The sequence below is a fragment of the Falco peregrinus genome, chromosome 9 (genome assembly GCF_023634155.1).
Source record: "Falco peregrinus isolate bFalPer1 chromosome 9, bFalPer1.pri, whole genome shotgun sequence".
Taxonomy (NCBI): domain Eukaryota; kingdom Metazoa; phylum Chordata; class Aves; order Falconiformes; family Falconidae; genus Falco; species Falco peregrinus.
The window spans coordinates 22,034,166-22,046,969 of NC_073729.1; the positions used below are offsets into that span (position 1 = coordinate 22,034,166).

Sequence of the window (12,804 nt, forward strand, 5' to 3'; positions counted from 1 at the left end):
AGTAGCGAACAGGAACAACTGCACTCCTCAAGTAGACCAGTACAACAGTGACTCAAAGTACTAGGTTTTCCAACTTTATTAAAAAGGACAAACTTCACCAGCAGTAAATATAAAATATACATAGCAAAGTTCTGACAGATGGTACTACTCGGTATATTCCCTTAATCAGTCTTCTCACAGTTCAAAGGTACATCATAGAGTATCATGGCCTTGGGGGACGCATGCCAGGTGGAGGGGGTCCTGGGAATAAAGGAAAGAAGAAGCAACATTAGACCAGAAAGACGTTTTCCCCATGCTGAAAGTGGCCTTATGACCCCAAGGCATTTACTGACAAGTAGCATAGCTATGGGGGCATTGAAATACATCACCCTGCAAACATTTTACGTATGTTATGGCTTCTTAAGAGCTTCTAGGTATTTAAGGTAAGCTCTGCTTACCTCTCATTCCTGGGGGTGGTGGTCTCATGCCTGGTGGGGGCATTCCCATAGGAGCACCTCGGCCTGGGGGCATTCCCATTGGTGGGCCCATAGGTGGTCTCATGCCTGGAGGAGGTCCCATCATTCCTTCAGCCAGAGAAAGAACAAACATATAAATCCAGCTGAATATAGTCAAGGTACAAGTTGGGTATTTAAGTAATCCTCCACAATACCAGATCTTCATCAGACTGGGGTAAATACCTCTTCATCACCAATTCTGCCACATAACACAAGCTCCTTGCTGCCCCACTCTATAGAGGGATTCTTACCTGGAGGAGGTGCTCCTCTGCTCATGGGTGGGGGAGGACCCCCACGCCCTGGTGTGTACTGCGTTGGAGCTCCTGCTATGCTAGCAGTAGCTGCTGCAGCAGCAGCTGCAACTGTTCCACGACCTTGAGGTGTCATCACCTGTAAACAACGTAAACAGTTCACAGAGTAACAGCACAACACCTGCTTTATGTTAATAAACTAAAAAAATATTTGTTATCCCTTCACAAGATTATGCCAGTCTCCTCTAAATGAATTAAATAATGCTACAAGCCTGTAATAATTCAGTGGATACCACTGAAGTCTGTACAAGGAGCTGCACTTTTGAAGCATCTTCTTTCATCCTATATGACGAGAGTTCCTAGGGAGATCTAGTACCAAAAAAGCCTTGCAAGGCTCAAGCTCCCTGGTAACAGAAACTAAGATTACAGTTCTTCCACTCCACCAACTTCTTGCATTGCATTGGTACCAAGAATTAAAAGCCACCTCAGAACGTACCAGAGAAGTCTTCCTTTTTTTAATGGGTCACAGCATCTCACCTGTTGGGATGGTCCTCCCACTCCTCTGACAGGGCCAGCTAATCCTGCTGGAGCCTGTGGCATGGGTGCACCAGCTGGTACTCCCCTCCCCGCTGCTCTTCCAACTCCAGGTCCTCCAGCAGCTCCAGCGAGAGGTACCCGGGCAATTCCAGTCTGAAAACAGACACCCCCCCGAAAGAAACATTTATCACAACAGAAGTCCTCAGATCCTAGGGATGCCCACAGCCCTCCTTTGTCCAATTAATGTCCAAACCCACAAAGGGATTGGGACTTCCTGCAATGACATTTGATGGCCTAGCCACAACAGCATCTAGAAGTCTAGCACAATGCTGCGGTAACAGTCTTCTGCAAGGAAACAAATTTAGCAGATGCCCCTTCCCTTTCTCCTTAGTTCTGCACTCATTCTCCTTACATCCTTTGGGGGTGGTCCTTCAACTGTCATGGACACCAGGTTTTCTCCTCGCAGCAACACTAGACCAAGGACTCGTTTCTCTTCCCGCTCTGGCTGTTTTGAATTTTTAGGTCTAGTGAGAAGAGAAAAAAAAAAAACATTGCAAGAGAGAGGAGGAGGGAGGCGGGGGGCATCAATGCTGCTGTTTGAATTTGCAGCGGAGAAGAGAACCTACTGTGAACGCCACGCTTTTATATGCCTCAAACTGAGCACAAAGAGAAGCCTGAACACAAGATGTGTATTAGCTCCAGGATTCTTCCCCGCCCCCCGGTGCTTAAATGTTACAGAGAGACTACGGTGGCATGCATCACCTACAGGTACGGGCCGGTTCCTGGGAGGAACTGAAACAAAGCGCCCGGGAACCCCGGCAGCCCGGGGACGCGACGCGACAGCCGAGGCTGAGGCCGCGGCCACCCCCGGCAGGGCCCGGCGGCCGCTGCACCGGCTCCGCTCCAAGCGGGCGGCGACCCCGGGCCCTCCCGCCGCCGCCGGGCCGCGCCGCTCACTTGATCTTGCGGAACTCGTCACAGTCGCAGAGGATGAGGTTCATGTGCTTATCGAAGGCCTTGAAGGTGCCGATGAAGACGCGCCCGTCCTGCAGGATGCACCGCATGCGGTAGTCGATGTGCTGCAGCATCTTGCTGCTCTTCCCCACCGTCTGCAAGAGACCGCCGTTACACCGGGCGCGGGGGCGCAGCAGGGCTCGCGGGGCCCCAGCCTCTCCACCCGGCTCACCATGGTTGCAGCTGTCCGCGAACCCTCCCGCCGCCGCCACCACCACCACCGCTGCCCGCTCCCAAGGCTCCGCCCGCTCCACCGGAAGCTGCTACGCGCGGCGACCGCCGCTTCCGTCCGCCCCACGCGGCTGCCCCGTTACTCGCGGCCCGCCCCTTCCGGCGCGCCGGGGACGTGCTTCCGGGGAGGGCCGGCGGCTGCCTCCGCGCTCCGGGAGAGGCCGTCGGGCCTGGCCGCCGCCCCCCGCAGTGCCGCCCCCCGCAGTCCCGTGCGCGGTGGCGGGCAGAGCTGTGGGGGAAGCCCGGCCCCGGGCGGCCACAGCCGGCCCCGGAGGCGCGCGCCGTTTCACGGGGAGCTGGCGTGAGCCCTCCCGTGGCGGCCTTGGCGGGGCGCTCGGTTAATGCCGTTCACAGGCTGCCGCGGGGAGCCCGGCCGCGGGCTGTGGCGCCGGGGGCGGGGGGCGGGGCCGGCCGGCCGAAGTCGCCATGGCAGCGCTCTGTGGGCGCGTGACGCGCGTGTCGCGGCCAATCGGCGGCGGAGCGGCTGAGTGACAGCCGGCGGCGCCAGTCGCGGGCAGCGCCTCGGCGGGGCAGCCGGAGCTGCCGGAGCGCGGAGCGGCCGCGGCGCGGCTGGGTGAGCGCAGGGCGGCGCGGGGGTGGGGGGCGGCGGGGCGCGGGCCCTCGGGGCCGCCTTCCCGGGCCGCCGGGACCCTTCCCGTCGGCGGCTCCGCCCCGCCGCGAGGCTTGGGCCTAGGGTTTCCCTGCCGCGGGGCTGGCGGGCCCGCTCCGTGCCCACTGTGACGCGGCTCCCGGTGGGCGCCGGGCCCACCCCACCCCGGCAGCTGGGCGTGAGGCGCGGAGGGGCCGCGCTGGGGCGGCCGAGCGGGGCGCCGTTGCCCGCGGCCGGGGCGCCCAGCGACCGCGCGTCCTCAGGAAAAAGCGGTTGAGCGCCTTCAAATGAGCTTCGGCCCCGGCTTGGGGAGGCGGTGGCAGGCCGGCTGCCTGCAGCTCGCCTGACTGATTGCACATAATAAAAAAGTGGGTTTCTCTTTTTGCCTGTTGCTCTCGGTTTCTGGCTTTGCTGAAGGGCGGCCCCTGCCCGGCTGTGTCGGGACGTGCAAGACAAGGGTCCGGTGTCACAGGCTCGGCGCCCTGCAGCCGCAGCGCGGCCCTGGACCGAGGCCTCTGGAGCAACATAGGATCCTAGAGAGAGAGCATCGGGGCCGCCTGGTTCTTTGGTTTCTCTAGCGAAGTATGTTTCTCTCGGCTTGTTATATGAAGCAACGCAGAGAACTGTACATAGCCCACAGGTTGGACTCTGCTGTCTGGCACTGTGCTGCCTGGCCAAGGAGGAGCTCTCTCCTCTGCACGCTTGCCCAGCTAGTCACTGTGCCAGCAGCCAGCATCACCTCCACCTGGTATCAGCCCTGTTGGTACCACCATCTGGAGACTTGCCAAGAGCTGACTAGGATGTTTTGTCACATCTACAGGTTTCAGAAACCGAGCCATTTGCTTGTTGACTGGGGGATTCTGCCAGGCAGCTTTTCTTTTTCATGGAATGTTCTTTCATCCTCCTCATTTTTATTCTGTGTGCAGCACACTTTGTTTTCAATCTGTAATGAAAAGAAGACTGAGTTTGTGAATAGGGAATTTCTGTTCAAAATACTACAGTTGTTTTAGCTTGCAGCTTCTCAGAAGTCTCTTGAATAGTGTATTATTACTGGCTCTGCTGATTTCTCCTTCCCTTGCAGCTACCCCTGCACCACTGTTTTGTACAAAGGAACTCGCTCTGCAGAAGCGGAGTGAATTCATCCTTGATGCATTTCAGCTTCTCTGTTGTCTGCCTGTATAAAACTGTAAAAATGCTTACGTGCTGTTGTTGAGAAGAATGTGCTGTGAGAGGCCCGTAAGTAACTGATAATCACAACTATGCAAAATTGCAGCCTGTGCTTCTTCCTGAGAGCTTCTCAACAGTCATTTCATCAGATATATCACTGGATCACTGCAACACATCCATTGTAAAATCTAACATCTGTCACCTCTCTTGTCTGCAGACATACAGCGAAATCTTTTCAAAGAACACTTTTGACAGACAACCTTGTGTTAAGAGGCTGACCTGAAGTGCCCTTTGTATTTGCAGTCCAGTCTTCATTGTCCTTTTCTGGAAAGCTCCTTCTACTGAGCCACTGATCTGCATAGGTCCTTCAAAGGGTTGTTTGACCCAGACTGTCTGACGAGTTTCCTACTTTTTAAATTTTTATATTCCTGCTTCTCTGGGTTCTGCTTAGCCAATTCATTCTGATGTTTGAATCTCTTCCTTGGTAGGCTTGTGTGGTATCTGTTCCGTGGTGCTGCTATGCAAAGAAAAAGTCCTTAAGCTTTATTTCTTTCACTGCATATTTACTGTGCATTCAATACTGATTGGAATGAGGATCGTGGTTTCCAGTCGTGAGTGGGTGCTCATTTATGGAAGAAGTCTGGGTATAAATAATCTAATGTATCATGGTAAGTTACTTTCTGAGTTTGCATGCAGCTGATAGCTTTTCTGAGTAATGAGGGCAGCATAATACAACTTTGTTGATTATTGTGTTCAGTGGTGAGGATATTGAGGGAGCTGCTGGTGGAGTGCATTGCCTTTAGGAACTGTGGGCCAATCTCTGCAGCACTTTTTTGATGAAACAGGAGAGTTTTATTTATGTGTGCTTAGGGACATGGTTTAGTGGTGGACTTGGCAGTATTAGGTTTATGGTTGGACTCTATCTTAAGGGCCTTTTCCAACCTAAATGTTTCTATGATTTCTGCAGAATTTCCCATAGTATCAGTGGTTTTGTTTTAATGTGCACTTCCTCTCCCTGAATGATGCATATTCTTCACAAGGGAGAAGACAAGGTAGAGATTTGTAAAGGCTTTTACCTATAGTATGGACATCTTTGCTTTGGCATGTGAAGTACTGTATTTCCTTGTACTCTTCAGGAACAGCTTGCAACGTTAAGTTGCAGTACTAATAAAAGGCTGTGACTGTATTGCAGGAGGCTGAAGGGAGAAGTAATTAGATGCTAATTACTCCTGGGTATATTTGTTAAAAGCGTTGCAGATTCAATTCTTAACGCTCAAGAAAGTAATCTTTGAGCCTTGCCTCTTCACTGTGTGTTTGCTGTACCCTTGAACACTGAATGGATTTCAGTGGTTTCTAGCCTGAGTTAGTTTGCCCATGAGAGAAGTAGTTACCTATTTGGTTACTGCAAGCCAGTCTGATTATTGGAGATGGTGTGTGCTTATGCCATATGACTGAGATTTCTCAGGCTTTAGTTGCTGAATGGAGAACAAGTGGAAATAACATACCATTTGGGAGCTGACTGTTTCTAGACTTGATGGATGGAAACCTGCATATTCTGCAGATTTGTGGGCGTCATGGAAATTGGGCACTTTTTGTTTGGGGAATATGTACAGAGCTGGGCTACTGCTTGTATAGTAGTGATTGCCATAGTGTACTGAAAAGATTTAGTTGATGAGTTATCCCTGTTTTGAGATATTGCTACAAAAGACATTTGAAAGGCAAAATTATTTTTTATTTATTTATTTGTGTGTGTAATTCAGGAAAAGGAAGCAAGGAAGACTGATACATAGTTTTATTAGGTTCATCTATCTCTTTGTGAAACAGAAGGGTTGCGTAAGCTCCACATTCTTATGGCTGATGCTACAGAGTACAGTTTAGCAGGCTTTCTTGGTTCTGCTGTGTCTCTTTACACTGTACTTGAATGTTAGAGCAAGCTGGGTTGTTAGGACCAGGAGGGACTCTTCTGACTTGCAGTGTGAAATGCTTGGCAGACTTTTCCTATCGTCAGAAATGTCAGGTATTGGGTATTGACTTTTGAACAGGCTGAGGATAACTTGCATAGGTGGGCTTGCTATGGATACTTAATAATAAGCACTGTACAGGGGGCTGCAGTCTTCTGAATGTATCTGGGTTCAACGCATTCCTGTCTTTATGCAGATTCCTATACAATGAGGCAAGGTGCTGTTCTGGTCCTGGGTTCCTTATGCTTTATTACTTGAATTACTAGTTTACTTTGGACAAAAGAAGACCAGCTGCTTCAGAATGAGTGTCGAAGGAGGGAATACAGTCCAATTTGCTGATTGTAACCGGTATGAAAATAGCACTAGCAGCTGTGTATGTGTTTAGGGTTAGAGGCCTCTTGAGAACATATGTGCTACAAGTTAACATGTCTTACCTTAGCAAAGTATGAATTGTGTGTTTCTGTCTTGGAGTGAGAGACTACAACACCGATAATCAAAATTTGTGAAGAAAGTGGGGTCTGTTAACAGCATGTGCTCTTGGGATTTGGAGACAGTGTTTCCGTAGGACAGCATATGCTCAGTGCTTTCTGTCTGTGAATTAGCCTAGCCCTGTGGGCTACAAACCCTTCTTTGAAACACTAATTTAACTTCGCTCTCATATGAGTAGTCTTCCTTTGCGTGACCTCACCTTTTCTAAGCTGGAGGTTCTTAACCTGATGCACCTCTTCTGAAGAACAGGCTTTCCTATTTGGTATCACGATGAGAGCTGTAAAATTTTTATCCAGAGCAAATATTGGAGTGGGAGATGACTTAGTTGTCTTCCCTCCGAGATTAGGAAGTAAAATACCAGGTGGTGTTTGTGTAACTGCTTTACTCTAACTTGTAATTTTGGATGATAGGATTCATATAAATGCTTTTCTGTCACTGTCCCCAAGACCATCTCAACCTGATTGGTGCACTGAGTCTGTTGCTTTTCCGAGGCTATCTCTTTCTTGGTATGTTAGTCTGAGCTGATGTGTGCTGCTTATCTGAAAGGTTGGAGATCTTACTTATAAGGAACTGGCAAAGCTGAACCTAACTCGACTGCACTTGTCTGCATGAGATGTGTTTAGTCTTACAGTAATTTTGTAGGTTTTTAGGAAAACGTAAGCCGTTATTGAGATTGATGCTAAAAAGGAAAGAGAAGGCCAGAGGGAATACCGACTGACTGCAACCATCTCTGTGAGTTGGGGTAAGCCGTGCACTTTCACAATATCATGAAATTCCGAACTTGGCTTGCCAGATACTTTTCCAAGGGGTGGGATTGTAGAGTGGACAAAGTCTGGCTGTTTTAGGAGCGGAGATGGATGACGTTCCTATGCACGTGCAATACCAGTCTCCCTTTTGGGTTGGCTGAAGCTGCAGATAGCTCTGGAGTTCAGGCTTCCTGGATTTCTGTAGGATCTGCAGAGACCATACATGTGCTGAGAATAGAGCAAATTGAGCAAGGCAGATTCAGAAGGGCTTCTCACGGTAAATAATGTTTATTTTAATAGGGAAATGGCTGATTTCTCTCTCTTGCAAGTGCCTTCCTTGTAAAGCAAGTATCTCTGATCTGATGGAGACTTGAGGGCAAGACTAGCTGCAGTGATAACACTGGGCATTTCCAGGAGGTGCTATGAAAGAAACATAAACATGCAACCCTTGTCCTCAATTCCAGCAAGCAGGAGTGATGATAATGTTGTGACTCTCTCAGAAGGCTGCACCAGGAGATCATAGCATTCTGTTTTCCTATGTGAGAAATCTTCCTCAACTGGAGTGAGAAAATAGTCACAGCAGGCTGGGAAAAGGGGTTTGTGAGTGTACAAATGCAGAGAAACTTCAGTGCGCTTGAGTTTTCCTATCTCTCCATGCAGTGGTACCAGTCTCTGCAAGGGAAGAATTGAGATCATCAGCAGATCTCTAAGTCAACGTCTTACACAGGCCAGGCATACATGCCTTTTGTGATAGACTCAGCTAATTTCATAGAAGTTTCCTTTCCCGGGTCAGTCACGTCCAATTTCCTGGGCCAGGTATCTCTGCAGCCACTTGGTCTTTGCTGATATGTGGGAAGTTCTCTCTTCTTTACTGTCCTTGCATCAGGAAAATTCCAAAGGCAGCTGGTTTCCCTTCAAGTCTTAGCATCTCTTTCCCAGTTGATCAAATAAGTCAGGAAAGTATGTTAATCATGAAACAGCTTTCCTGCTCAGCACTGTCTCATGTCAGTTCTGGGAAAGGGGGACAGGGTTGCCCCAGTAGGAGAAATGGGAACTTCCATAGGAGCTGGGAAATTGTTTTTGGACGCTTACAATCTCATTCTGGTTATGCTGGAAACTGAGTCTCAAGAGGAGTCCTTGAGGACAGGACTACTTTTGTGGGTGGTCAGATATCATTTTTGGCAGCTTGAAGCTTTTGTTCCTGAGAATTGCTGATGGGGAGGGTTGTCTCTCTGTGGCTCTGTAGGAGAGAGCAGGGCTACTCCCTCCACCTGGGAGAGGATTAAAAAGGAACTGAATAAGTACATTTTTTTACAGCCTCTTACTATCAGATGAAGCACAAACTAGCATGTCTGACAACTGTCTGGGACCAAACCCTAAACACAAGCTTATGCTCTAAGGCAGATAAGGAGTGAAAGGTAGACCTTCAGAGCAAACGCTGAATTAACTTTCCTTCTGTGATAGATATTCATATTTTGGATTTATGATGTTATAGGAAGGGAATGGGATAAAGCTAGCTGCCGCCCTGCCTAGGAGCCTGTTTGGGTATCCTGAATGGATCAAGGTATCTGAGAAATATGAACGGGGCATCAGTAAACACCAGCCCATGGGATGGGGGCCACCTGGACAGTATGTTCCCCCTCTCACGTACAGGCAGTAGGTGAGCGTAGGGAGCTATTGCTTTGCTGACCTGGCAGTATGGGCAGTGGGTGGCAGATGGGGCTTTGCTGATCCCAGCAACTCTCCTTCTTGTCTGAGTACCCCAATAAGCTCTCAGAAGTTTTCCGTAGGTGATAAGCTTGAACTTACGGTTTCACAATGTGCTGTTTTAGCATGAGGCGCTGATCTCTAGAACACTGGGTGTTTTGTCCCTAGCAGACCCAGCAAACCATAAGGCTGATCCCATGCAGTGTTTTGAAGCTTGGTGTTAGATGCAATGTAACAATTGAAATAGTGTTCAGAGCTGCTCACTATCCTTTCTCTTAACAGGTGTGGGAGTGCGCTGTTGTAAAGGCACCTGGAGGAGTCTGGAGCAATGCCACCACCTTCGGACATTGTGAAAGTAGCTGTTGAGTGGCCAGGTGCCAATGCCCAGCTGCTGGAAATAGATCAGGTGAGACGTGGTAACCAGACACGGGAGTAAATGCATCACAACCTTGATACTGGTACGTGGGAAGCATAAAAGTGGGCAGTATTACTTTCTGGCTGAGAGGAACCATGGACTCTCTCTTTCTGTTCTAGAAAAGGCCTCTTGCATCCATCATCAAGGAGGTCTGTGATGGGTGAGTAGTTCTCTGGGAACCCTTATGGAGAAAGTCTCTTCCCCTGACAAATCTTGCTGGGGTACTGTGGAAGGTCTCTGCTGCTTGTCAAGATGCTGCCTGCTGCCAGTTTTGGCCATGAAGAGGACCAGAGTTTAAATTGGGAAGAAAAGGATCTCTGGGAAAACAGAGGCTTTACATCCTCATTGCAATTCCGAGTGTGTGCATATGTATGCCCCTAGGGTTGGTGTGTCTGAGGACTGGCCTGTTTTGCTGTTCCGGACATGCAGGCCTCTTCAGACCTTCCACAGAGCTTGAGTTAAGAGTAGGCTGAAGTCCCATCACCCCCTCAAGGATGGCGTTTTCTCTCCACTTTGGGAGACCTGGTTTCCCATGCTTTGCTTGAAAGTTCTTTTCTACTTTCCTGGCATCAAGCTCCTGTTCCTAACTGAGAGCCAGAAGAAAGATGAGGAAGAAGCTAATGTGTCCTTCTTCTTCCTCTGCCAGGTGGTCATTGCCAAACCCTGAATACTACACCTTGCGGTATGCTGATGGTCCTCAGCTGTACATCACAGAGCAGGTCAGTGTGAGAGGCAGCAACTTGCTGATGTTTGGAGTGAGTACAGAATGCCTTGGACTAGTGTCATGGAACAATAATGTCACTAATCCTTGAGGGGCAGCATCTCTGCTATCAAAAATACTCGGACTTGAATGGTGTCATTCAACTGAGGAGCTTTGTATTTCTCCCTGTGCATGCCCATAGGTGCAAGCACTCAGTGACTCAATACCCTCAGTAGGGTTGTGTGGTGTAGGAACCCCTTTACTTGTGCATACAAATATGCACTGTAGGTCCAGTTGCATTCTTTCCCTCCACTTTTCTGCAGTTTGAAGTTTATGTTTTCTTTCAGACTCGCTGTGACATCAAGAATGGAACTATCCTACAGCTGGCAGTCTCCCCGGTAAGTGCTTCTTCCCTTTTTCTCAGTAGCTATTCTCCTAGGACAGGCTGTTTCTTGCCTCTCAGCTTTTCTTTCTCCTCCCCAAATTGTAGGGAGTTTACCTTTGTTGTGGTAATTCTGCACAATGAGGTGCACACACTTGTTTTCCTTCCTGGTTGTGGTGTATCTTTCCTTTGGATGCTCTGCCCTTTATAGGACTTTATGCAAATAAATTGTCTACATTTTTATTGCATGTCCTAGATTGGCACGTTGTAAAGCACCTGGCAGATGCATTCTTAAATAAGAGTATAGTTAGTACTATCGGTTGGAAAGCAACAGTACTGGTGACTTAATGCAGAAATTAAAATGAGACAAATTTGATGCAGAGAGGGTTTGTTCGCAATGAATTCTTGCTATTGTGACCTCAACAGCTGTCTTTTGCAGATTTGCTGCAGCTTCCTTTTTATTAAAATTTTTAAACCTTTTTTGTGCAAGTGTCATGGCGTACAGCTGAGAGTGAATAGAGCAGGAAGAAGTTATTTGGGCAGGAGGTGGTTGAGAGGATATCATTTATCTGTGTCTGAGAAATCTTACAGAATGTCTTGTGGATACACAAAAGAAGCTTGTGCTTCTCTTTGAATCTATGAGAGATTTTTTTAACGCCTTATTTGTTTGATGGTCTCACTCCATATTTCTATATCCACCACCATTCACCTCATCAAGGAGAAAACCAAGCATTTACTCTAAGATGTAAAATAGCATTTTTAACCACCTCCTGCTTGGCTGTAACAGTTGCTGAGTGCAGCCTTTTTTAGCCTATCTTAGACTTGCTGATTGCTGCTACTTACCCTGTCATTGCTGGTATCTCTCTACCCTTGCTGTGTTCTCTCTGCATATCCACGAACTTCTGACAGAATGCTGATGCTGTCAGAACTCAGTCTGCAGGTGACTTGTCTGTAACTGGGGTCACCCCTTTCCTCCCAGTCTAGGGCAGCTCGCCAGCTGATGGAGAGGATCCAGTTGCACAGTATGGAAGCCCGACTGGATGCCATGAAGGAACTGGCTAAACTTTCTGCAGATGTCACCTTTGCCACAGAGTTCATCAACATGGAAGGGATTACAGTGCTGACACGGCTTGTAGAGAGTGGGACCAAGCTTCTGTCCCAGTAAGTTTCCTGTATTCTGGGACTCTGGAACAGGGCCTCCAATAAGGGGCTAATTTTGCTTGCAGAAGTGGCATTATGCAACTAACCTCACAGCAAATGCCAACCTATTGAGACAAAGTCTTTCTAGTAGTTTGCTAAACCTCATGAGGCAAAAGAGGAGACATTTATGATGCATGAAACTTGCATTGAAAGGTCACTTTGATAATTTAAATTATTTTGATTACCTTTCTTGTGGTCATAATCTCCTGGAGCAGTTATTCACCTGTTGTCTAAGGGAGAAGGTATCCTGTGAAAACCCACATGCAGTTGCACACAAGAACAGCCCTGTAGAAGTGGTGGCATGTACATGCCAGTTAGCAGCAAACATGTTGTTGGCTCTTGTATACATGGTCAGTACTTTTTGACCTGCATGATAAGAAGAGTTGCTACAAAGGCCGAAGGTCTGTTTATCTTAGGGAATGGAAAGGGCTACAGAATGTATAGCAGAGGAAGTATTATCAGTCTTCAGTCTCCAGTAGTTTCTAACTTTTGGGCTTCCTGAGCAGAAATTGTATCTCTTTGTTTAAGAACCTTTGGATATTTCCTCCATAGATTTTTCATCTTAATTTTTAAATTAATTTAAACTTTTGACATCAACAGCACTGTGTGGAAATGAAGTTCCAGTTACTTGTCCTATAAGAAAAAATACTTTATTTTAAACATGTTGCCTAATATTAATTTGGTTCTCTCTACATATTTTGTTATGAGAAATTGTAAATTTCTCTGTCTTATCCATACCATTCATAACCATATAGATTTCTCACTCATACCAGCCCTTAGTTATGCCTTTTCTAAGCTGCAGTCTTAATCCATTAACACTGTAACTATGGCAGCCATTCCAGAGTGCTGATCATTCTTTCCATGCTTCCCCTAGCTCTTAGCTCTTTCCAGCACTATTGT

The 12,804-nt window shown here is 48.0% G+C and overlaps 2 protein-coding genes across 12 annotated transcripts in view; one reads left to right on the top strand and one right to left on the bottom strand.

Moving 5' to 3' along the window:
* Nucleotides 1-54: 54 nt before the first annotated feature.
* Nucleotides 55-2,617, bottom strand: SNRPB (small nuclear ribonucleoprotein polypeptides B and B1). The gene is made up of 7 exons (XM_055814638.1): nt 2,469-2,617; nt 2,240-2,391; nt 1,695-1,806; nt 1,283-1,435; nt 746-884; nt 438-563; nt 55-240 (listed from the first exon to the last, which is right to left on the bottom strand). The coding sequence occupies exons 1-7, from the start codon at nt 2,469-2,471 to the stop codon at nt 203-205; spliced, it is 723 nt and encodes a 240-aa protein (XP_055670613.1). The 5' UTR covers nt 2,472-2,617; the 3' UTR covers nt 55-202.
* A 167-nt stretch (nt 2,618-2,784) lies between these two features.
* Nucleotides 2,785-12,804, top strand: part of ELMO2 (engulfment and cell motility 2) — a 30,618-nt gene continuing 20,598 nt past the window's right edge. For 8 of the 11 annotated variants that reach the window (XM_055814622.1, XM_055814629.1, XM_055814623.1 and 5 more), the window contains exons 1-6: nt 2,785-3,101; nt 9,490-9,613; nt 9,742-9,782; nt 10,269-10,341; nt 10,670-10,720; nt 11,684-11,865. In XM_055814622.1, coding sequence (XP_055670597.1) covers nt 9,536-9,613; nt 9,742-9,782; nt 10,269-10,341; nt 10,670-10,720; nt 11,684-11,865 — 425 coding nt within the window. In that variant the 5' untranslated portion in view covers nt 2,785-3,101; nt 9,490-9,535. Of the gene's footprint in view, nt 3,102-7,396; nt 7,497-8,817; nt 8,919-9,489; nt 9,614-9,741; nt 9,783-10,268; nt 10,342-10,669; nt 10,721-11,683; nt 11,866-12,804 lie in introns of those variants that run through there. The other 3 variants (XM_027790225.2, XM_055814631.1, XM_055814627.1) reach the window with 2 other exon arrangements.

Coding starts and splice junctions, on each gene's coding strand:
- SNRPB (XM_055814638.1), bottom strand. Junction 564..745: donor CAGAGGAGCACCTCCTCCAG/GTAAGAATCCCT, acceptor CTCTGGCTGAAG/GAATGATGGGACCTCCTCCA. Junction 241..437: donor ACCACCCCCAGGAATGAGAG/GTAAGCAGAGCT, acceptor CTTTATTCCCAG/GACCCCCTCCACCTGGCATG.